The sequence below is a fragment of the Halyomorpha halys genome, unplaced genomic scaffold (genome assembly GCF_000696795.3).
Source record: "Halyomorpha halys isolate HHAL.00 unplaced genomic scaffold, Hhal_1.1 Scaffold51.1, whole genome shotgun sequence".
NCBI lineage: Eukaryota > Metazoa > Arthropoda > Insecta > Hemiptera > Pentatomidae > Halyomorpha > Halyomorpha halys.
The window spans coordinates 437,461-462,744 of record NW_027108122.1 but is presented as its reverse complement, the minus strand read 5'-3'; the positions used below and the strand labels follow the sequence as shown (position 1 = coordinate 462,744).

Below are 25,284 nucleotides of genomic sequence, written 5' to 3'. Positions count from 1 at the left end.
AAAACATACCTCTTTTGCAGAATCTGCATTGATCTAGTTAAAACATTATGGCTCTTTACAAGGAAAAAAATATCATTAAAATTTGGGTATCTATTTTTACGTAGGAAATGGAATAAAATACATATATAAAACAGTATAGCAGGCAGGCAAGACAGTTTATGTTCATCTTTTTATTTCATGAGTTAATATGTTTGGTTTATTACAACTTCACAGCCTCATCTGCTGTTAAGTATACCACAAAACCTCTGAATTAAACAAACAATTTTTTCTTATTAAATTCAATTGGTAGTTGAAAATAAGTCCACGCATCGTTACTTTGCGTATTTATGAAGAGTTATTCATATTTATAAAAACGAATTTTAACGTTAAGTATCTATTGGGGCCGCCCATAGCTCAGTGGTTGAGACACAGTCTTACCAATTTGATGTCTATTTGCGGTGCCGGTTCGAATCCGGCCTGGGACGTCAACTTTTTTCATTGCGTGGCGGTCCCACAAAATGAAGAACTTTGACCCCCAACCATGGTTAGGCAGTATAGGACTCCAATGGGAGTCTTGGCCGAAAAAAAAAAAGTATGTATTGAATGAATCATAGTTATTGATCTTACAATTAGTATTTATGGTACAATAATAAGAAGCCGATGGTATGAGAAACTAAAAAAGAATTATGATATGTTAATGAGTATGGATCAGACTTTCTCTTAGCTAAATTGTGGGGGAGTAGTGCGATTGAAAATGATCTATTGTAAAAAGGATTATTTTTGAATTAATCAAGTAGGAAGTAAAAAATTAAATGAATATATTATTAAAAAAACTTGATTGTGTATTGTGGTTGATTGTTCTACATATATTGTAGAAAAGAATTCGATAAAATATGATGCAGTTGGGTTATATTCTCACTTAGTCTAGTGCACATATGTGGCTAGTTCCTGGACTGCATTCATCCTGTGCCACCAGAAGTTCAGCGAGACACGTTGCCTGCTTGAATATCAGGAACAGAGAGAGCACGAGAGATAATTCTCCTACGGAAACAGCATGTTAGAACTAGGAGAGGATTAATAGTGGCAGTAGTTTCTACAGAGGTTAGTAGATAGACGCTGTGGCTTGTTAATTATGCTAGAAAACAATAGATGGCGCCGTCTGGTCCTTCTTGATAATGTAATTACCTAGAGCCTTAGCGCTCGAACTCCTCAACTATTTGTGGATTGTAAACGATAAAAGAGCTCTGTTCATTAATACCAGACTCATTTTATATGAAAGATTATATTCATTATCCATTGCTCTAATTACTAATTTATCTGATCTGTTTCACTAATACAATTAAGTCATATAGATGAAATCAATCTGATTGCTATTTAAATTTTTTTGTTCCTTTGTATATACACAATATATGGTTACCTAAGCAAGTCCTTATTTATACATAAGAATTAATTTTTTATTCATATTGTCTTTGTTGAGTTGAGAAAGATTGGTTTTTAATAGTATCGATTGAATAGGGATGGACGAGGTGGCCTAGGTGGAGGATTGTTCGGCGAATCATAGTAGTTGGGCCTAGCGTTGCCGAATTGGTTATAGGGTCCACCTGGAGTCAACGGCTTAGGACGAAGTTTACTGAGCCGATGAGGTTTCTTCAGCGGGGGTCGTTCTGCCTGGAAACTGGGCGATCCGTATTCTTGAGGGCCTAGCGATGGGAGTGGTGTAAAACCTCCTTGGATTTCATCTCCGTCATTAAGAGCCAATCTCACCTGTTCCCTTTTAGGTTTTAAATAACTTCCATAGGAAACTATAACTCCTGGAATATAAATTAAAAATGAATAAATACTAATAATAATACTATATAAAATTAGGAACTAGTTAAAGTTAGTGCTTAAGAGCTAGATAATAATGCATACTCCCATATTTAAAAGCTATAATTCACTATTATATTACTTTGAGCGAGTTATAGAGGAATCTATTTCACTTAACCTATCGGGAAAATAGTTATCATGAAAGAGGGTAAGTATATTTTTTTTTGGGCGCCAAAATTTTTCATTATAATTATATTATAATGCGTAAAACGCATTTTCACTAATTTAACATGTATTGCTTCAGGTTAAAACTTTTTTTGTTAGAAACAGTTTTTAATTATTTGATAATTTCTGGTACATTTACAAAATAAGAATACTCAACCATATTAGGGACCGTACTGGACATATGCAAGTATAATGTTTTGGAAATATGAGTCACGTTGTATACTATAAAGCTTTCAAAAATCGATTTTTTTTAATGAATAAACTTTTTTGCAGCACCTATTTAAACAGAGATATCCACAACTTTTGTATGGTAATTTTTTTAATCTCATATCTGAACAGTTCTTCTGAAAGTTTTCATCTCACCTTGATCATCGTTCGTGGTTTGTTGCCCTTCTGCCAACGATCCTTGCAGGACATGTACCAAAAAGATACCAAACAGTGTTACTGCTAAACCCATGTTGTATTGAAAATGTTCTATGTATCTATTGCACAAGCATATCTTCCATATTAATTTACTTGTGCAGTTGTTTTATACAGGACCCTGTTTTGTTTGTCTAAGCTGTCTCAGCTGTTTCAATACCACTACTAAAACATGGTTTTACAAGTGTTATGAGTTTGCTTGAGTAGGTAAACACGTCCCCGATGCGTACATGTTTGTTTTCGGGCCAGTATGTTTGAATTTACTGAAATGAAAGTATTGTTGTTTGTTTTTGGAATGTTACTGTTCAGTGTTTATATAGTATTGCCTAATAAAAATTCTGAAACTTAATCATGTTAAAAATAGGATGTTTTCTTTCTCGAATTACATGTTGTTTAAATATTTTTATACCAATAAAAATGCTTATAAATTTTTTGATGTTCAGGAGGAAGTGCATGTTCTTCACACTTATATAAAAACATTTTTTTGGAAGCCTTATTGGTTTCAGAGAATATAAACTTAGTAAATTTTAAAAGATTCATAAATGACAGTGCAAAACAAATAAATAATATGAACGAAATATCAGCTATTTCAAAAACGACGCTCGTGATATTTTCTCATACAACACGTATCATTTCTGAAATACCCGATTCAATGGTTTCTTATGATGTATGTTTCAGTAAAAAAAAAAGACATGGATTAGTGAAATGACAAAAAGTGTCTAGGAAATAAATTATAATATTAATATCCCTAAAAATCTTCCACTGAAGTACTTTTAATTCTGCTCATTTGTAATTTTTTTTATTTTTTAATAATTTATTTATTGTTATTTACAACTGTATACACATATATACAACAAGTAAATTTGCTGTAGGTGACATAGTGACATGATACAAACATTTCTAGAGGAGAAGATCTCGAGGCCATCTTCTTTTCAGACGCCTTGGAGGATTATTAGGTAATGAAGAAGAAGCCAGGTTAGAAACATGTGGATTTGGGTGGTTGGGAAGTTTGTTATGGAAGGAACGGTATCTTGTTCTGACCAAATCGGCAACATATGGAACATTGAGGATTTTACGAAGGATTTGGACTGTAAGGATTGGATTCTGGAGGAATTTGATGGTTTAGTGGAGCCCCAACGCTCAACTCCGTATGTCCAGATAGGCCTTATAATAGTCATGCAGATCAGTCTTTTGTAATGGATTGGCAATTTAGACCGTTTGTCTAGTAAATGTAGCAATAGTCGGAATCTACGAGCAGTTTATTTGAAAAATAAAATATATAAAGTTCTCAGTGGCAGCAATAATTGTTAAAGGATAGATAAAAAATATTTATTACACATAAACTACTTGTTCCTAATTCTGTTTCCTCATCACCTCCCGATAATACTCCTAAGCAACGGAAAATGAGATGGTGTCGCGACTGATATAGAAATCCTATTGAAGTTCTACCAATGCTTATATTCTCCACAGTTCTGTATCATGCCATTGCTCTATTATTCACTGCAGATTTACTAGTTGTATATCTTTATGAATGTAGTTTTAAATTTCAATAAATAAATAATAAAAATAAAATAAATTTTGATAGTAATATTCCTTTTTGTGCAGATTCAATGGCGCGTTCCTTCCCTTAGTAATCTGTTTTGTCTAAGAAGCCTGAGGTGATATATCCCTAAGAAAAAGAAGGAATAAATCATTATCGGACACGATTGAGATGTATGAATGAAAGAGGGGGGGGGAGGGAGTTGAGTCATTAGCGCCTTCCCCTCCAATTGAAAGGCTCTCCCCATTTTTCTCTTTAATAAGTGAACTTCATCAATCCTCCTCAATGACTCGTGGTCGTCATTGACGAACATTTTCTTATCATCGTGCCTTTTCTTGGGGATAACATAAAAGAGAATTTCTATCTAATTCTTTTATATATGTGTTTACTACCCGTTAATTCCTCTTCTCTTCGTATATTCCGTTAATCAGTTTCTACCTCACTGACAGAACGTTCTAAATAAATCATTATTTTAGGAAATCACCTCACCGGTTTCTATCACGATATATCAAGTTATATTTCTTACTCACTGTTGGGGCGAGAGAAGTTATAAATAAGAAACATAAGTCTCTGACCCCTATTTAAGTAACACCGCTTATTTGAACACTTCACAAACAACAATGTTAAAGAAAAAAATCTGGTGCGGTTTGCTCATCTTAAAAGTTTAAAAAACTCTAAAAAGTCGCATTTTGGTGTTTATGGAGGTGTAAATATTGAATATCGACTTTTTTGGTGTACTTATAAATACGATGAGGTAGTCTCGGATTTATCCTATTCGAACTCTTGTCTCTGATTTTCCCTTAATTATTTATCAATCGTTTATTATTTGTATCAATGTGAATTAGTTATTTATTATAAGTAAAGGTACTTTAAAGTAAGATGTTTTAAAAATTTGTTATTTAGGCCCTGTCAAACTATTTCAATGAGGTCAATTCCTATTTGTTATTGAAGATCATTTAATTGTGCTTTGTAATTTTTTTAATTTAATAAAATGGGTAAATTTAATTTACCCACTTAATTCAAAATCTTTAAAACCGTTTTAAGATAATCCTAAAAAATTATAAAATTAGAGAATCGATTTTGAGTGGTACTTCTGGTTAGTCAATTTTAACGAAAAAATTGCTGTAAAATTTTAGGTATATACATGACCTGAACTTCCGAATGTAAATTGTACAACTTTTCATTTTTGAGCTTGACTTTTCTTACATTAAAAAAATAGAAATTCTAAATTAAAAAATAAATTAAAAGAAATAAATAGAGACAAAATAGATCGTAAATTTTTTTTGCTTGTTCTGGATTTGAGCCCAATATCCTATAGAACAAACGATTGTAAGCCTCAGAGACCAGGCATGTAGCCAAGATTTAACTTCGTAAGGGAGTAATAATTTCATAAATATGTATTTTTCCCATGTATTTGTGATTTAGAGATAGATCCCTTCGATAAACTAGGTTAATCGAGGAATTTATACTCCAGTATTACGTCAGATATATTTAAATTTGGTAGATTTTATTTTCTTTAGTAAGGAAAAAAATATCAGCGGGCGCTATCGCCAAAGGCTTCCCCTCCTAGCCACGTGCCTGCCTGCCTCCTACTCGACCTTCATGAGTTATTGGAATTCTTGTATTATTTTATTTATAATTACAGTATCATTATAGATAATACAGATTTATAATATTATTTTTTTTACTTTTATTTTATAATATATTTTGATTCATTTTTTGTTTTTGTCAAAACTAAATTTATTGTTTGTTTGAATACATGGAATTAATTGATATATTTCTCCCCTGTTAAAGTCTGTCGTGTTTATTAAATATTTCTTATTATTGTTTAAATAAAGTCAATTGTATCCAATTAAAGTCTCATAAGACTCTTTATTTCTTCAATAGTTCAACGTTTCAGCCAATGCGGCCGCCTCAAGGACAAATCAAAGGAAACAAATTTACAACTCGCATTTATAATTTTAGAACTTTTTGCTCAGGTCATCAATTTCAGTTAAATTAACCTATTATGTCACTCTTCACATTAAATTTTAAAACATTTAATTACAAATCAACTTAACACTATTATCACAAAAATATTTTTACCTTTCTATTATTACTTAGGCACGAGATTCTTATTTTTAAAAAATTTATGGAAATTTTATTTCAACTATAAATCTTATGTTTTTTTTTATTCACTCTATTTCTTGTCAATGTTATAAAATATAGGTAATAAAATTTATGTAGTTGTTAGAGAATTGGTAAAAAAACATTATTTCCGATCAGACTTTAGCTATTATAAGAAACTCATATAAAATTCACATACTTAGTATATGTTGAAAATTATTATGTAAAGAGAGTTATATTTCACAATTGTGAAGAAGTTTATTGTTGTAATTTTTTTTTAGATCATTTTTAAATTATAAATTATTATTCAGAATGCTTAAGGGATTGAACCCAAAAGAATCATGTAAGTGCGATCCACTTTCTTGTTTAAACTGGAGTACAATAGTTAATAGGAATGTTGATTCTGAAAGTTGACGAAGAAGGTGAGATCTCTCTCGTGGGAAGGATGTGTGGCTTAAGTGGCCCACTTAAAACTTTTGCCTGGGCTCTATTGGAATTTCTGTTCCCTTGTGGGTCCTTGTACTAAGCCAACTAACCCTAAGTAAGCCCATCTTATCCGAAGAAAATTTGTCTCTGAACTCGGTTAAACATATGTTTAATTTTAATTTTACAGGACCAAATATTTGTATTTGTATGAAGTTCTAACTATACTTTTTCCACTACGATATGTAACACACGAGGAAGTAGGTTGGAATTCATTATTCAAGTAATGGAAGAGACCGGAGGAATAAAGGTCAGTTATTTCACCACAATGTTTGGTAGCTCTTTCAAAATACTAAAAAAAAAAATTATGTTTCGTTCGGAGATTCATGTCATTGAAATTACCTACAACTCTCTAAATCCTAATAAAACATCAATTACAGTATCATATTTACTAAAATGTATTGAATTGAGTTAAATTGAAACTGTTTACGTTCAATTGTTCACGAGGTACAATTTTATAAAAAGTAACATTTCATGAAATCAAATTAAAGATAATTTAATGTACTATAAAATAGATTATAACTTTTATCTTCCTAGGGGCAGTAGTTTTTATAATATTTTTATAGGAATATGAATTTTGCATATGAAAGTTTGTCGGAACAACTATAACTCAACTTATTTTAGTAAATAATATGAAAACTTCCACTCCTACAAAGATAAACATCAAAAGATACTTTATACATGAAACTATCTTTGAATTGAGTGCTATTTATATGTTTAATAATGGAAGTAAAAAAAAAATTGAATTGAGTGCTAATGGACATCTGTTCGTCTTAGGGTTTTTAATAAAGTTTACATTTTTAATAAAATATTGCTTTTGAGAAAACTTTAATTTAGGAATTATTGAACTATACAGCTCTGTTAGGGCTCATATTTAAGTAAATTAGTCTGTTTTAAATGTGTTATATTAGGTTTTCTAGTGTAGCTAGTTTAAAGATATAGAGCTCCGAATTTTTTAATGTTTTGAAATAGCTGCCATTTTTTTAACCACATACTAACTATATTTGGCACACTCATAAATTTTTACTAGTAATTACAGTAGTTTTAAATATAGTCAACATCAATGTTTAATAGTAGTTTTATTTAAAGTAATATAAAATTGGGATGAAATATCTGAAATTCTGACTTTCTTCTCTTGGGTTCTTGCTCTAAATGAATAGAGACCCAGAGTGATCGAATTATTTATAGGAAGGCTTTTTGGTGTTTGAAGGGATCAGCAAAGATATAAAGTATGAGAAAGCTGCTTTCATTCGGCATATCCATAAGAGAAATGAGAGTGTTTGGAAACATGTCACGATTGATGATTCTAACGAAACAATTCATACAATTTATCTCCAGCTCACCATAGACCCGACCATACCTTAGGCAACCTTGATTAAACTGAGGAAAAAGTGAAAAGGGATATAAACTGGACTTGATGCAAATATTCTTGCCAATTATTTTGGACGGTTAAATTAGTTAGGATTCAATACTTGACCTCTTCATTCTTAATCAAGTAATAATTCAGTATCAAGAAATACGAGACCTTAAACATTCAGACACCTTACGTATAAATCGTAAATTTATAATAAATTTGTTTACTTACATATTTTTAAAGTACATATAAATTCTTGGTCTAAAAATAAACGGTTATTGGATGAGGTACGAAATATTTTGATGTAAGAATGCCGTTAGCTTAAAATGTATAAAATGCTTTTATTTTAATTTTTTTTTTTTTAAAGAATTTTATCAATGGCAAATTCCCTGTGTAAATTGAACTATACCTTCATTTGTGCCAGATTGCGTCTGGAAAAATGCCGTTGCTCGTCAATTGAAATCATCTTCTTCCAAAAATTATTCAAATGGAAATCTCAGATATAAAAGTATTTAGTTGACATACTTGTTGTAGAGGTGATGCAACCAAAACATGGACATATGGAGGTCTCTCAAATTTTTAAATCAAAGGAAATTGATCTAATCGAGATTTATATTTGAAATATTCGATTTATAGATCTTAAAATAAGGGCAAACCCTATACGGAGATAAGGGCATACGAAAAAAAATTAATCTATCAAGGATTTCGAGTTGATGAGAGACTATTTATATTTTTAATTAATATTCTTTTTTTTATATATAAAATAACGGAGTTTGATAAAAATATTGGTTTGTCCTCTGTAAACGAAATTTTCTCGAAATATTGATTAGAACTATGTCCTATTATTGCACATTTATTAATGGATTGACTGGGACAAATGTGTGACGGAGCAGATGTGTAAGCTATTTTAAAAAAGATATAAGTTATATCTGAATCCATATATTTGCTATCAATGACTATAACTGGAATTTACATTACATATTAATTATCTGACTTGTTTGTTACAGTATTGTTTCCTCTCAGTTTGTGAGTAGGAAGTGCTTTTAAGTTTTGTATTGAGGGGAAATTTGTTTATATTCGAACAACTTGGATGTTTCAGTTTTACCTCATGATACTGTTAATTTTTTTATTATGCTCAATATTAATTTTATTTTTATTTCACAATGATTCAAATATTCCCTACCTTGGTTTTAGTTGATTGGGGCAACAGTGTACCTATAAGTGCATATTTTCTCCATATGTATTTTTTCTCGACTGTCATATCGTTGATTATATTAGGGATATAATAAAACAATTTTGACTAAAACATAAACTCAATAATTCAGAAAAAAAGTCAACTGTTCTTATTTCATCCTTTTGATAATTTTAAAAATGTAAAAAAAAAAAACTTCTTTTTTTTCAACTTTCTTTTTCTATCTATTTTTCTAATTTATTTTCGTATGTTTATTGACTCAAGATTTTTTGAATTCACATTTTTGAATATTATGAAAATCAAAGGTCACTTATATATTCGCACCTGCTGACATGTGACAGCAGGATAAAAATTTGTAAAATCAAAATGTATGTATCAATGTATCATTTGTAAAATCAATATATAATAAGAGATTAGATTTTCTAATTTTCCAACTCATGAAAAAAAATTATGTATAACTACAATATAATGTCCTGAAATGTCCGCTGTAAATCACAAATTGTATTTTCGGAACGCAGTCACCTCAGTCCACTTTTTTTTTTTCAATGTTGTAATTAATGTTTAAGCCTAACGTCTTTAATTATCTAAAGAATCTCACTCTGATTAGAATATTTGCGGTAATCTAACGTGCCGTTGGTTTTATCTGTGTGATTGTGCGAGGGTAGTGTTTATCGTTGGTAATAATAATAAATTTTATGATACACTCAAAATCTGCTGGTAGAGGGAAGGTGATTAGTAGAAGATAGCTGTAGAGATTACCTTTGATAGTGGCTGGCTAAGTGAAGGAGAGGTGAGTAATGTGGTATATATCCGCCTACAAGATAGGGGGGACAAGAAGACCCCCATCTAGCAGGAATTCGGTGTGTTGGATGCAAATGAGGCCGCACTGAGCTGGATTAATGGTCGGGAGCAGCTGATGCATGGGGCGCTCGGCCAGATAGCTCCACCTAGCGGTTAGTTACTGTCACTGCTTTCTACCGTCTTCCTTCTGTGTTCTCGTCTCGGTTCTGGCCTGGTCCGCTGGTTCCCCGTCTTCATGATGAATGAGTCTATCCAATCAACTGGCCCTCTGCTATCTAATGCCTTCAAACATTGACTATTAATCAAGATATTGGATCAGCATATGTTAGTCCCCTATTCCTTATTTCACCTTCACATATTTAAGCATGACAAGACGTCAGTCTAGTTATTGTAAAGCCAGAAATTTCTTCGGTTCGAATCCAGCTTGTAAGGTTGACATTTAGTTTGTATCAAATCCACATCTGTGTTGAACCTCGATCCTGCTTATAATGATCGCTTGCTCTGAGCTCAGTATCAAAAAACGTCAATTTGATTACATGCACAAGCAACACACGGGCGGTTAAGCTATAATATTTCGTTAGTAAAAAAAAAAAAAAAAATTTTAACAGTATTTTTTTTCAATGCTATAAAGTTGTTTTCGGAGCTACGGTGTATTACAACTTAAGCTTGGATATAAAATTTTCATTTTTGGAAATGTTCAAAGGTTATAAACCGTTTTATTGTGATTCGATACTTCTAATGACCGTTATATATTAATTGTAGGGGACATCTCAGGATTGGGATGTTCCTCATGAATGCCATAGGATATCAACATATTTAGTGAAGTAGTGTATGCCCTATCAGCTATCCACAGGATGTAGATATCTTGGTGCCTGATATTTTTTACGAGGCTGAACTAAGAGGAAGCATTAGCTCCCCCACTCGAACGGGGATTTAGAACCGTGTTAAATAAAGATCATGCTATACTACGTTTTTTGTGCGCAATTTTTTTTCTCATCACAATTTATTGTGTTCGGTAGTATAACCATTAAATATAGTTCTGTCAGCTACCCGAAGCACTTTGGCGGGGAAGTTCATTAAACAAACTATTGTCGTAATTCAATACATTAAAAAAATATATTCGATACTTACAGAATATTGCAGTGGTCTATAAATTGAATATTGATTTAGTCTAATCAAATAAAAAAAACAATAAATTAGGTATATATTAATTTATTTTCGTACGTCATTTTTATTGTAGTAAAAATATTTTCTTAAATAATTTCCCTTGTATTAACTGTAATATTTCACTGAATAGGTATAAATTCTTAGAGTGGAAGTGTGAAGCTTCCTGGGGTTTTCGAGAAATACATATTCACTGGCACAGGTGGGATTGGAACCCACAACGTCTTGAAATAAGCCCGAGGGGACCCTTGCCTCAGCCTGCTCAGCCACTACATCCTCCGGTCGAATCCTATCATTTAAACCAGATTTATATTCTCAAGGAGCTGTTTAACAAGTGTTGGAGGCGACAAAACATTTCTACATTACTAATCTAGCACGTCTCTTCAGCATATCCTATAAGCTCTGTTCAGGATTGTGGACAGAGAACGTGATGTAATTAGCCAGGTCAACCATTGAGTTAATCCATTTCATCTTAAGTCGTAAAGTTGTTCCCAGTCTAAATGGAAGAGAAGACAATTCTGCCTATGTATCTTTACACTTCATAACCAATTTTCTTTAAAAGTTATGAATCATGTAAATTTAGTGATTTTTATGCTTGTAATCTACACAAATACTTTTACATAAATAAATTAGCAGTTAATTATTTGCAAAACGTCAAAGAGGAGAGAGCAGAAGTCTTTTCTTTATCAGTCTCACGAATACTCCATGTTGTATCTTAATTGGGTATCGCATTTAATTGGACTTCCTTTCGAGTGTTATTAATGACATTCAAGTTTCTCTCCTGAGAAAATATAATCCGTGGATCTTATGCTTGATGACAAGATTATCAAACAAGCGGCCCCCTCCTGAGAATTCATTTGTTGTTTACGTAAATTATAAATATATTTACTAGACGAGTGGGTTATAGTCACTACCATGTTGTAAACTATATGACGGTTTTCCTTGGAATATTCCTAGGTGCTCAACTAAGTTTAGCATAACAGTTGACAAAACATGTAGCGACAGTGAAATTGTTATCACGACAAAACTCGTTCACATGGTACACTTTAATACCACTCAAGCAACTGTCGCAGTCCCTGAAATGTAGGAAACTGTATAATGGTTGCATTATGACAGTATTTAGCGTTTTGACTGTATTATCATACTAGGTCTGGTCCGATTGTTGACAGTACATTTTATGGTTATTACGTTATGACCTGCTTACACGCTAAAAATTTGTATTCATTACCTTCATTCTTGACTGTAAAATATTACCTTAAAAAACTTATTGTTATGAAAATTATAAAAAAAAAAATTTTATAAAACAAAAATTTCGGAACTATTGTTACATCAATCGTGAAATAACTTTCTTTTTACACCACTTTTCCTTCTCTACTCTTTTATGATCATTTTTTCTTACCCACTTTATTAAGTTATGTTCAAAACATATTATTATTGACATATTTACTAATTACTCCTTTTCTCTTATATAACTTTATATATTTTTTCTTTAATTCTAGTATTTTACTTAGATATTTCATAAATTAAATATATCTTTTTTTCTTTCTTTTTTTCATAACTGTCATCTATAATTATTATTAAATTGAAATATTCCTATTTTTTTATTTCTTTTGGATTCGATAATTTTTTGGGTTGTAAAATACGTTGGTAGCAGTTTTCAATATTTCAATTTGATCCTCTCTGTGTTTATAGAATCATGTTTACTTGGTCAATAATTTTTACATATTCTAAAAAATAATTAGTTAAGGTGCTTTTACGCATCAGTTTCAACCGAGATTCCCTATATTTAAATGGTATTTCTCTTCCTCAAAATGGAAAAGAAAAAAAATTCATTTTTGTTATTTAGTGATTATTTTATTTGCGAAAAGGAAAATCCGCTACACAAATGGTTAACAAAATTTACAGTGTGTATGGCGATGGTGCCTTAGGAGAAAGCACCGTCCTTAAGTGGTTTGCTCAGTTCAGAACCGGAAATTTTGAATTGGAAGACGCAAAGCGCTAGGGTCGTCCTTCAACTGTTGATGATGACCAAATTCAAACATTGGTCGCAGACAACCCTAACTCTACGACACGGGATATCGCAGAAACGCTTAACATATCTCATGCAAAGTGTCTCAAATCCTTTGTATCTTATAATCACAAAGACATAGTTTTCCATCATGAAAACGCCCTTCCTTACGTGCCTTTGCAGATCCAACAGAAATGATTGGAGTTTGGCTGGGATGTGATCCTCCACCCACCCTATCCACCTTACCTTGCCCTAACAGATTTTCGCTTATTTTGAGCCTTTAAAAACTCAGTTAACGGGAAACACTTTAATTCGCTCGAGGACCTATTCCTCTATGAACTCCTCGGGGAAAATCTCACAACAGGAGATCATAAGACAAAAAAAAAGGCAATCCTTCCCCGCCGGACCCGCCCCGCTAGGACACCTGGGGAACGACATTCCTATACCGCTTTTATAATATTAGCTTAAAACGGTAAGAGGACACATTAAGACAGTCAAATCGAGCAATATTTAAAAAGCACTTGAAATAGAAAAAAGCCTTTTTTTTTTTTTAGTGTAAGAGGAGACCCTTGTGAGATTGTCATATAGGAGTTCATTGCGCAAAAAGTTCTGGGAGGACGGAATTAAAAAATTACCTCAAAGATGTGAATAGGTAAAAATAGGTCATATTTAATTCATTAACAATATTTACAAGAATATAAGGTTTTTATTGAAATCAGGAGTAAAAAATGCTAGAAACTTATTTTATTTCTTTAATTCTATTATTCTACTTACATATTTAATTACCTACATATAATGTTTATTTTCTGCTTTTTTCATCTCTTCATTTTAAATAATTTTCGTTTACTAAGTTTTCATATGTATTTTATTATTTGTTCTTTTCTCTTACTTAATTTTTTTAAAAATTTATTTATTGATATTTACAACTGTATAAAAAATACAACAAGTAAATTTGATCATAATGACATAATGATATGATACAAGATGTACAGAAACTACCCAGTAGTAGAAGTGTTAGTTATTTTCTAATCATTCTGTAATTCCTTTTATTCATGATGGTTGTTGTCTTGTTTTTGTTCTAAGCTCTAATGAAGGCTTGAAAATATGGCCGAAATGTTGGCACTAATACATGATTTTTTACTTATTTGTATACTTCACTGACCATACTACCAATGATCTTCTTCTTATTAATGTATATTAACTCAAAATAAAATAGGGAAGAATAGTCTTTTAACAAATAAGATTTGAGTAAAATTATTGAATACATTACTTCAGAAATTTTTTTTTAGTATAATTAATGATTTATTTTTTAAATAAATTTATCCTAGTTCAAACTGTACTTCTGCACTGTAGTTTTCATTCAATTAATATTTATTCAAAAATAAATAAATAGTATATACAAAAATTACACAGATTAAAAAATAAAAGATTATAATAGATTGTTTTTATTAGTTTTGTTTCTTAAAATTTTGTAGCTTGTTGATCTTTCAGGTTTTGCACACTTCCGGCTTGCTTGAATAGTAGCACATCATAAAAATGTTTTTTTTTATTTCATTTAGAATTGCTTGTGTTAGAAATATATTGCCACAGACTGTTACTTTCTTTATTGAAGTCGTCTTCATAAAGACCGTCGACAGACTTTATTATAGCCATTAAAGGTGTTTCAAATTAACTCCTGCCTACGGCACAGTCATGAAATACCTCAGACAGAAAATTTAAAAAAATATCTAATTTGCCACTATTCCAGGAAAGCAGGGATATGCGTTCTTGGATTATTTCTTTCCGATTAACAGTGAATTTTTATATTTCTTGATAATTCTAATCTAACCTTCTAGTTTTTGGTCTCGCGGTCTCTCACCTATTGCAGTCATCAATTGCTTTCGTCTAACTACATTTCCGCTCTTCCTCTTAAGTTGATTTAATAGTTTTGGATATCAAAGGGTTTCCTCCTTTGTGCGTTGAGTTGTAGCCGGAGAAAGTTGTAGTAGTAGTTAGAGAAATTTTCATTTAAATCGCTCGATTCTGGTTTTTATAATTTAAGCTTTACAATTGCAACATTAAAAATTATAATCATGATGTTAAAAAAAGCTCTGTGTGAAGCTATAAAACGTTTTAAAAACATAAAAAGTAATCGCCAATAAAATATTTATGCTCGACTGGTCGATAAATATAAATTTTATCCATAAATAAATTGTGAAAAAATAACGCATTGATGAAAAATAAACAAGATTGAATTTTCATTATTTTCGTTTTCCCGACAGCTTTCGACAAATCAACAATGAAAGCGTTCTTTTAAATTCGATAAACTGATTGAATTATGGACCAGCCGTTGAGGAAAACAGATTAGACGTAAGAAATGGGCCAGCACAAACAGGGGAAACTAATTTTACGAGTAATCGGTTAAAGAAAATAACTCACACCCCTCCCTTCTCCTCTTCTATTTTCGTTTTCGGTACTTGAGTTTTCATGTTGTTCCATTGCCTGCTTCCATGTCCCACGTATTATTATTGTTTATTTTAAGCATTCTTATGTCGTTGAACAACCACTAACATCCTACCAAAATAGTAATTGTATTATTTCAGTTAGGTCCGTTTATGAAGAATGTTCTAACTTTATCTAAAGCAGTAATTAACAACGAAAATTAAAAAAAATATTATTAATTAAATTATGAACCTGAACTGCATTCAGAAGCTTCCGCACATCAGTATACCAAATTGGACTCTCTAAAGTTTACTTAATGGAGGTGACGGTAGCACCATGGTAACGTGTCTGTCTGCCAACCCAAAGGTTGCGAGTTCGAGTCCTCGGCCCTATCCGGGATTTTTTCAAGCATATAATTATACAATACTCACTCACAGCCAACAATACTCCCCTGAGCATTTGTGAGGCCCGTTAGACAATGGGTGGCACTCACGAAATAGGTGTGGGAGTGACGAGTCTACCCTATGAAAACCACGTCGTGAAAAACGCGAAGTATTTCCTAAGTACATCGCGCGAGGTTTTGATCATCCATGGTCTGTCGCACCAATAATAATAATAAAGTTTACCGTAGATTTTGCCCTTGCATCTGCCTCCAAACAAACAAAGATTCCTGAACAGATTAGAGTTTACTTTTTGGATTTGTTGAGTCAATATAGCCATTGTAAAACACTGTACACCGATGTTTCAAAGGCCGGCCACGTTTAGTAGTTACAGGTGAGGAAGAACTGAAATACAAACTTCCAAAAGCTTAGAAACCTTTTCAATTGAAGAGGTTCTCATGAACGCCTGCAATGCTGAAAATAAACAAATCATTATTGTAACAGATTCCTCGAGTATCCTAAAAGCAATAAATAAGTTAGACATTCAGAATGCTGTTATAAAAGAAAATTCAGAACCACAATACACTTTTTTTCAGAATTTAAAAACGATAGTTTTCATATGGGTATGCTCGGACTGTGATATAACTGGTAATGTGAGAGCTGATGCAGCTGCTAACTCAGCTCGTGATCAAGATACACTACAAGTAAGTTACTATTATAGAGATGATACCAAGAGAAGACTGGACCATCAATTTCGCACTCTTGCTCAAGAAATTTGGAACCGAAATTGGAAAACAAGTTGAGCTAAGCTGTTAGAAGTTAAAAAAGAATGCACTTGGTGGGAAATCTCTGGTCGAAAGTCAAGGTGAGAAGAGGTAATCATGGCTACTTGCTACGTTGTCTAGAACTACCAACATGTGTAGACAGCCAATTCAGAACGATGAAAAACGTGCTATTGGAGTGCCCCCTCTTCGCTACTGCCGGGAAACAATTGATGATAGGAACAAGCCTGGATTAGATCCTTCAAGACCGAGAAAATGAAATAGAGAAACTGATTTTTTTTTAAAGATACTAAATACTATAAAAGAATAAAGTGATTGTCATTTGATCCATCAATGATCCTTAGGGGTAGAGGTGGAATTAATAAATAAATAAATAATATTAATTAAAATCTTAAAACAAACCATCTCTATCTCACTCGAAACGTCATTTTTTATTTAATTTTTTTTTTCAACTTTTATTGTAATATTACATTCTGTCACCCTCAATAAGTATTATAGCTGTAAGTATTCACTCATACCGTACACACATATTAAATAAAAAAAGAAAAGTAAATAAATAATAATATTATTTAAAAAAATAAATCGGTTTATTTAATACGAATAATTGCAAAATCATCATCAGGATAATTTTTCAATTGCTTAGAGTAAGAGAAAAAAAAGACTCTCATTCGAATCCATCAAATTATATAAAATTAAGTTAATTTTACTTAGAAATTACTATAATTATTGCAGTTGTTTATCAATTTCTGACAAATTATTAGCCGAAATGGTAGTAATATTATTAAATATTTATAAGGTCAATAATGATTTAGTGATAGCGAACAAGCGAAGTAGCGATTAGCTAAAGTAAATAGCGAAACATCACGCAATATTATTCTTCATCAACTCCAATATATCGACAGGACCATGGCCTAGAAACACGCTTACCTTTTATGTACATGTAATATAATTTGTATAAAATGAATGTTTATTATGTATATACTATTTTAGAAATCCGAAGAGTTAGCTTTATGTTTGAATACACTAATTTCAGAAACTGTCTGACTAATTTACCTACCTAGGTGAGAATTTATATTGAAGATTGTCCTTGAGGATGGCCGAAATGGCCGAAACGTTGGACTGTTGATGGAATAAAACGTGTTGAGACTATACACGGATACAATTTTTGATTTATTTAATAAAGAATTATCTTAATTGAACCAGTATTAGCAGACGGAGGGTATTGAACTTTATATTATTCTTCTAAAACAATCAAGGCTGTTTATTGCTTTCCTTTATACATAAATGCAACATATAGTAAGGAAAATACTCCAATCATGAAAAATTTTGAATTCAAGTTTTTGACATAGATCCCCTGAATTCAAATGACCAATTCTTGTAGAATGGTGCGTGCTTGCGTGTGAACAACTTAGCTTAATAACATAAAGTATTACGAAATTGATATTACATACTTAAGGCGGATATATGCCTGATATGTTACGGACATTTTTCGAATGTCCTACCGGAAGTGCAACTTTGTATAATAGATTTCTTAAAACCAATTTTAATCGTTCTGATTAAACGCAGTATACCAATGTCAATTTGTCTTTCATATGATTAAAATAGGTTAACTGATGTTTGAGGAAGATGCCCCTCCCCTCCAACCTTTTGAATAGAAATTAAAGACGTTGCTATTTAGAGCCAGTTATATAAAGCAGTTGCCTTAAGTAGCCATTTTTGCTAGGAAAAAGAGAAGGGTGAAAAGTCTGCAACGAACAATATTATTTTCGCTCATGTGCAACAAATTCAAGACTAGTGAATAATCTACACACCACTCAGGTCAAGGGACAGAGGTGGAATGAAGGAAAGAAGAGAACAACAATATTCACCATCAAAATCTCATCAGTCCACCAATTAAACTACTATGTCTTTATTATTTTAAGTAACCCAATAACGAAAATTATATACCAACAACTAACACTATTGTACAACCCTTTGGGCGTATAGAAAGATAAGAAAAACAGAGACCAAAACAAAAGACACACCTGGCTTGGAAGACGACGGAAAGCCTGATGAAGGCTAGAAATTCTGGCCGAAACACGTTCACCATATATATTATTATTGTCATATTTTCTAATTACTTATTTTTCTTACTTAACTTTATATTTTGTTTCTTTATTCTTTTTTTTACTTTCATATTACATCAGTTACTTATATTTTCTTTTGTATCTTCAGTGTGTGAATTATTATTAGTAAATTAAATTATCCATACTTCTTAAATTCATGTTTCTTTACATTGTATAACTTTATATTTTTATTTCATTAATTATGTTATTTTACTTACATATATAATTAACAATATATTCATTTATTTTCCACTTCTTTCATTACTTTATTTTTATATATATTTATTCTGTACAATTATTTACTTTAATCATCCTATATTTGATTATTGATCTATATATACGTGCTATCTTGTTTATTGATCTTAGCCCTGATGAAGGCTAACAATTCTGAAACGTTAGCACTAATAAATAATTTTTTTTTTTAAACTTCTTTATTTATTGGCGGCCTCTGACCGCACCCCCAAGAATTTTCTCCTGATACATTGTGATATTTCTGCTTTCTGCTTCTCCATGTACGCTCCATCCACTCCATGGGGGTTGGTCAAGGTGGCTAAGCTTCACCTAGTTCTGACCTGCATCCTTAAACAGATCTAAAGGTCAGGCCTCTACGCTTTCCGACTTGTTATTGTACAGTTCTTCTATCGCCTCACCTTCTATGACATAAAAAGGAAAGTAGCTCTCCTGCAATATTATTCTCAACAGTTCGTTTAACTGCTCAATTAATCGTTATATTACATCTGTGTCATCAGTCATAGATCAATGGTTTATACATTCAATATAACTAATTTCGTCGTAAACCAGCGATCTCTTTCTCCACAGTATCCTTTAATAATACCCCATTTATTCCTGTCGAACAGATCTGTTACTTAGGACTATATCTCGACAAACGACTGACATGGAATCCTCATACAAGACTGAAAAGACAGAAAACTGCTCGTCGATTTCGACTATTACAACATTTACTAGACAAACGGTCTAAATTGCCAACCTATTACAAAAGACTGATCTACATGACTATTATAAGGCCTATCTGGACATACGGAGTTGAGCTTTGGGGCTCCACTAGACCATCAAATTCCTCCCGAATCCAATCCTTACAGGCCGAAATCCTTAACGCTCCTTTGTCACAAATCAAGTCATCCATCATGATCTCAATGTCCCATATGTTGCCGATTTGGCCAAAACCAGATACCATTCCTTCCATGGAAAACTTCCCAACCACCCAAATCCACTTGTTTCTAACCTGGCTTACCTAATAATCCTCCTAGGCGTCTGAATGGCCACGGGATCTTCTCCGCTAGAAATGTTATTGGAGTTCTATCAATGGGTTGATTCTCCTCATGTTTGTATCATGCCACTATCTCACCTACAGCAAATTTACTTGTTATATATATGTTATACAGTTGTAAATAACAATAAATAAATGATTTTAAAAAATGATAAACTAATAAACAATAAAACCAACAATAGGAACAGATAAACATACATAAGTTATCGAAATGAACTCGAGTTCACTTAGAAAAGACAATCTCTGCTGTAAGGTGGAAAGCAGTCGTGTAATCACTTATGAAGACAGACAGATGTTGGCGGGACCCCGTCACCCGAGGCCTACAGGGCCATATAATTAATACTGTCAGGTGGGGGTTAACGTGCTTCCTAACATGTTTATTACCTCACTTATGCAGTAGGACCAAAAGTATGCGTTATGTTATAGATTTATAATTTTATAGCTAAACTATTTTTTTTTTTTGTAGAAAATTATATACAATTTTAGTTTAATTTGTGATTATATACATCTTTGTGAATTTATTCTGGTTTGTATATGTTTGATAATTGAAGCTGTGAAAAGACAACTGTAAGTCAGTATTATGCAATTTTTAGAATCAAGGTCTATTCGTATTAGTACCGTGGGAAAATAAGAAATTTAATATTTACAATATATCTTGTTGAAACTGCATTATTATAAATTCATATAACTTTTGTATAGTATCTTAAAAAAAATACTATTTCCTAACATTTTTATAGTTATATTTTTTAGCAGAATCTATATATCTAAGAAAAACCAATTTCCCCCGATGATGTTACATATTAGGTAAAACTAAACTTTTTAAATTGTATTTTATTTTTAAATTAAGGTCATTAATTATTAATGTCATACAATATGTTCAGAAATAGAAGAGAAACAAAAAAAAAAAAGAGAAAAAGGAATTTTGTTTTCCTTTTTCTCTATTTTTTTTAGTAAATAATAACAATAGTACTCACTAAATTAAAATTAAAAATAATAATAATAAAGATATGTATAAATAAAAAGAATATTATCATGTTTTTTTATAAATAAAAATATGAATTTATAGGAGAATTTTTTGGAGCACCTTGTTTATATATTAATTGGTATTAGTTAGTGCTTACACTCATATTTTTATTTAATTATTATTTGGGGAGGGGGAGCATTACAATTTTTTTATAATACTTGAAAACATAAATCACTTACTAATTGTTCAATAATGAACTTCGTCCATATACCCTTGATTCTCAGCAAGTGTTGGAGGATAGTCAACGGTTACAAAAGCTGTCAGTGGATGTCTAAAATAACCGTAGTTGATCTGTTGTATTTCACATGCCAATATGGTTTTTCCAATAGCTATCATCTCTACTGACGCTTAATTGGATGTAAAAGTTGTATTAATCTGATTTAAACCTCTTATCCTACTTTCATAACAACGATATGAAATAAAAAATAGTTTATTATTTTGGAACTAAGTCCTTTTAGAACAATTTAATTTTAATTTTATAATTTATAGGCAAAAAAACAGTGTCCCCACAAGTCATAATTATAACTTGTATATGGAGAAGAAAAAAATAAAAAACAAAACAAAAAGGTAATTACAAAATATCTGTACTCTTATAATAATAGATTATATTGGTGAAGTATAAGGTAGTTTAATAGAAGGGTTTTAAATCAGGGAAGGGTTGATACATGACGTATGTTAGAGGTAACATGATTTCATTAGTAAACCAAAAAAGTGCTGCTGCTATGCAGGTGTTAGGTGTTATTCAGGTATGAGCTGCACCACTATTTTATGTAATAGATTTCTCTATTGAGAATGCAGGTATGGTCAAAATTTAATATTTCCAAAAAAAAAAAAAAAAAGCCCTTACTACAATTTTTTTCACTACCTCAATTCACATTTGATTGTAATTATTAATCAATGCAATTGATTACAGAAGGTCTAGATATCCTTTTTTTGTTTTTTTTTTAAACAAGCCGAGTATAACTCGTTTTTATTAGAGAATAATCTTGTAATACAAATATTTCGATACAAAATGTCTGTGTGAGTCATCTTTGAGCATGGATAAATTTAGTTATAAAAGCTGCTCTTTAATGTAATGAGTATATTACTCTATTCTGAAGCATAACTAAATACATGTTTTATGAAATTGAAAATAATATATTTTTGTATAACCTTTCAACTCACTGTAATATCATGATCCTATGTTCATGTTTGTTTCTTTTTTTTTACTTCATTTCCATCACTGTTGTTCTTGATTTCAAATAAGTGCTTTAAAAAAGAATTATCTCACATTAGACTGGAGGAAGAAACCAATCCTATTTAATTCTCATGAGAGCGGTGAACCAAAAACAACATAAACAAAATTATAAGAAAGATTTCATGTTGGTAAACAAAGTGTTAGAAAAAGTATAAAGTTGATCTATTGCCGTTGATTAGGGCTTCAATTTACGTTCACTTCATTTTTGTTGTCAGAGGACTTGAAAATAGTTTTAGGTAATAAATATTTTTCATGCAAAATTTCAAAATAATCATTAGCAAATATAGTAAATGGATTTAAATAAATACATTTCGTATTTAAATTAAAATAATTGTTGGCGAAACATTATTAATCAAAGCAATTTTAATAAACGAATCTTTTTAAGAATTGGAGTTAAATGGTCAAGAATTTTATTCGTCCTTCAGAAAAAATTAGAATAGTAGACTTCTTTTTTCTGACTCATATTTTTATTTACTCAAATCGTGATAGTAATATTTTATATTTATTTTAGTTATATTTTATTATTATTCGTCAAAACAGGATACCTGTTTAGATGTTCCCCGCTGGGTCTCCAAAAATGTTGGAGATATTACCCAAATTATTTGGGATTTAATGGATTTACTGGTGATTGTAATAAATGAAACGGGCTGTATTTGATAGATTTTAAAATAAATGAATAATTCGGTAAGAGAGAAAAGCCTCTATTCTTGATTGAATTAAAGGATACATGGTTATATAGGGGTTTGCCAAAGGGTTGTACAATGTGGTTTAGTATTTAATTTTGATTATATAATGTAATGGGGTTACACTAAATAATTTAAAGTAAACTTTGTAGTTTACTAGTGTTGAACTTTACTTGAGATTTTTATTTATCTTGATGGCTTGTGATTTTGATGGTGCATACTTTTGTTCTCTCCTTTCCCTCATTCTGCCTCCGCACTTTCACCTGAGTGTATTTTATTCACGCATCTTGAGTTTGTTGCACATGAGCAAACATAGTGTGGGTAGAGACTGTATACTGTCTGTATCAAAGGTGGCTACCAGAGCCTACTGTACTATACTTAATATAGCTGACACCAGATGGCAGTATCTTTAATTCTATTCAGATGTGAGGGGGTATCTTCCTCAAACAATACCTGTGGGTGGAAACTATTCATGAGCTTAAATGCACAAAAAGACCATTGTAATCGAAATAGATATATAAAAAAATATTTTTATATTTGAGGTTACAATTGCCCTTTTGTGTATTTAAGTTATTATAAATCAAATTTACTTAATTTAAAGAAAAAAAGTTTTCATTATTTTAAATTTCATTTTTATTTTTCAAATTATTAAGTACTATTGAATTGTATCATTTGCATTTTTCTTCTTTTTTAATATATTTTGTACGGATCAATATTTCAACACTAATATTCGATGCCCTTAATTTGAGGCAGATCAAAGAAATTTCCTTCAATAAAATAAATAAATTATAATTTCACTGGGGAAAATTGAATTTTTCACTAGCAATTCGACTTCTCACCTCACCCTTCTCAAAATTCATTTCCTCAGATGTTAAAAACATAATGACCATTTTTTTTTTTTTTTTTTTTTACAAATTTAGCATTACTATTAAATGATTAGCATTACCTGGATGTATAGATGACTTACCTACTAGATCAATTACAAACGGAGTTACATGCTCTCTCAAAAAATACACTTCTAGTTTGAGGGAAACGCCAGTTCCATTTTATATATATATTTGATATTATCTGTTTTTGGGAGGCATAGAACCACTTTTATTTTAGGTATATGTCTGAGTTATATGCTGATTATGTCCTTGACCAATTTTGATGGAAGTTACATGCTTTTAAAAAAGGAAAGTACGTTTAGCTTGGGAATTTCAGGGGGAAACATGTATTCAAATTTCTTCCCTATGAAGTTAATGATACGTGACATCTTTTACTGCAGATAAAAAGAATCAATTTAATGCTTGGCTTAATTTCTAGACTTTTGTTTTGTTTTCTAACCGATGATGACCAAACCGTCAGTTGAAACTCCATTCGAAATTACCCAGACTGAATCTCTTGGAACAGATCTGTTATTTCGGGCAGAATACAAACAAACTGTCAAAAATGATTTCCATTTTAGATTATTGATAACAGCCACTAAAGCTTCGGGCGAAGGAGTGAAAATAAACAGAAATATTTGACCCAGCGGCCGCTGAAAGCATTAACTGCCTCAAATTGATTCGTTTGTTTTAACGGATTTTATTCTGCCCTGGAATATTGACCCAATTAAAAAATAAATAAAAATTTAGGCTTAGGTCGGTGATTTCGTGTAGGTACGTTTACATTTTAATTTTTAATAATTTATAGTGTAATGGTATAATAAAATTGTTAAACTTGTAAATTCATGGAAAATTTCATTTATTATTTAGCGGGTATACCCTCCAATTTGATTCAACCAATTATTTTTAAATTTTACATTGCTTTATTACTTTATTAGGCCGATTTGAGCTGAACTTCACATTTGTTTGTCTCCTATCCCCTTTATTCTTTTCAACAAATACAAATACAAATATATATATTTAAATAATTTTTAATATTAAAAATAATTAGTAAATAAAATTAATCAAAACAAGGAGGCTATGGTCTGCCTAATGGCATACCAAATTCTATTTTATACATTATACATCTATCATTTAGTTATACTAGTCATAACTCGTTTTGTATGGAAATGAACAATAAAATATTACACGGTGATCACTAAAAAATATTTTATATAATAGAACTGGTCATTCAGTTGTACTACTCGTTGCTCGTATTGTACGGAAATAATAAATAAAATCTTATAAGGTTATCAGTTAAACAATTTTAATATAATAGAGAAATCATAATAGTTATGTAATTGAAAAATAATAAAAAATTAATGAGCAAAGGTAATAATTTTTATAGAATAACTAACTTGTATAATAAACAATAAGAATA

General features: G+C 31.1%; 2 protein-coding genes across 4 annotated transcripts in view; one reads left to right on the top strand and one right to left on the bottom strand.

Moving 5' to 3' along the window:
- The window catches only part of LOC106691081 (uncharacterized), a 597,463-nt gene that overhangs the window by 277,780 nt on the left and 294,399 nt on the right, over window positions 1–25,284 (top strand). The gene's annotated exons all lie outside the window — the stretch shown is intronic.
- Window positions 1,409–2,533, bottom strand: LOC106691103 (uncharacterized). The gene is made up of 2 exons (XM_014436765.2): window positions 2,374–2,533; window positions 1,409–1,790 (listed from the first exon to the last, which is right to left on the bottom strand). Exons 1-2 carry the CDS (start codon window positions 2,465–2,467, stop codon window positions 1,474–1,476), a joined length of 411 nt encoding a protein of 136 aa, XP_014292251.1. The 5' UTR covers window positions 2,468–2,533; the 3' UTR covers window positions 1,409–1,473.

Excerpts from the sequence above, each read along its gene's own strand:
- LOC106691103 (XM_014436765.2), bottom strand. The coding sequence starts at position 2,467 with ATGGGTTTAGCAGTAACACTGTTTGGTATCTTTTTGGTACATGTCCTG. Across the intron at positions 1,791-2,373 it reads AACCACGAACGATGATCAAG|GAGTTATAGTTTCCTATGGA; the intron begins GTGAGATGAAAA and ends TTTATATTCCAG.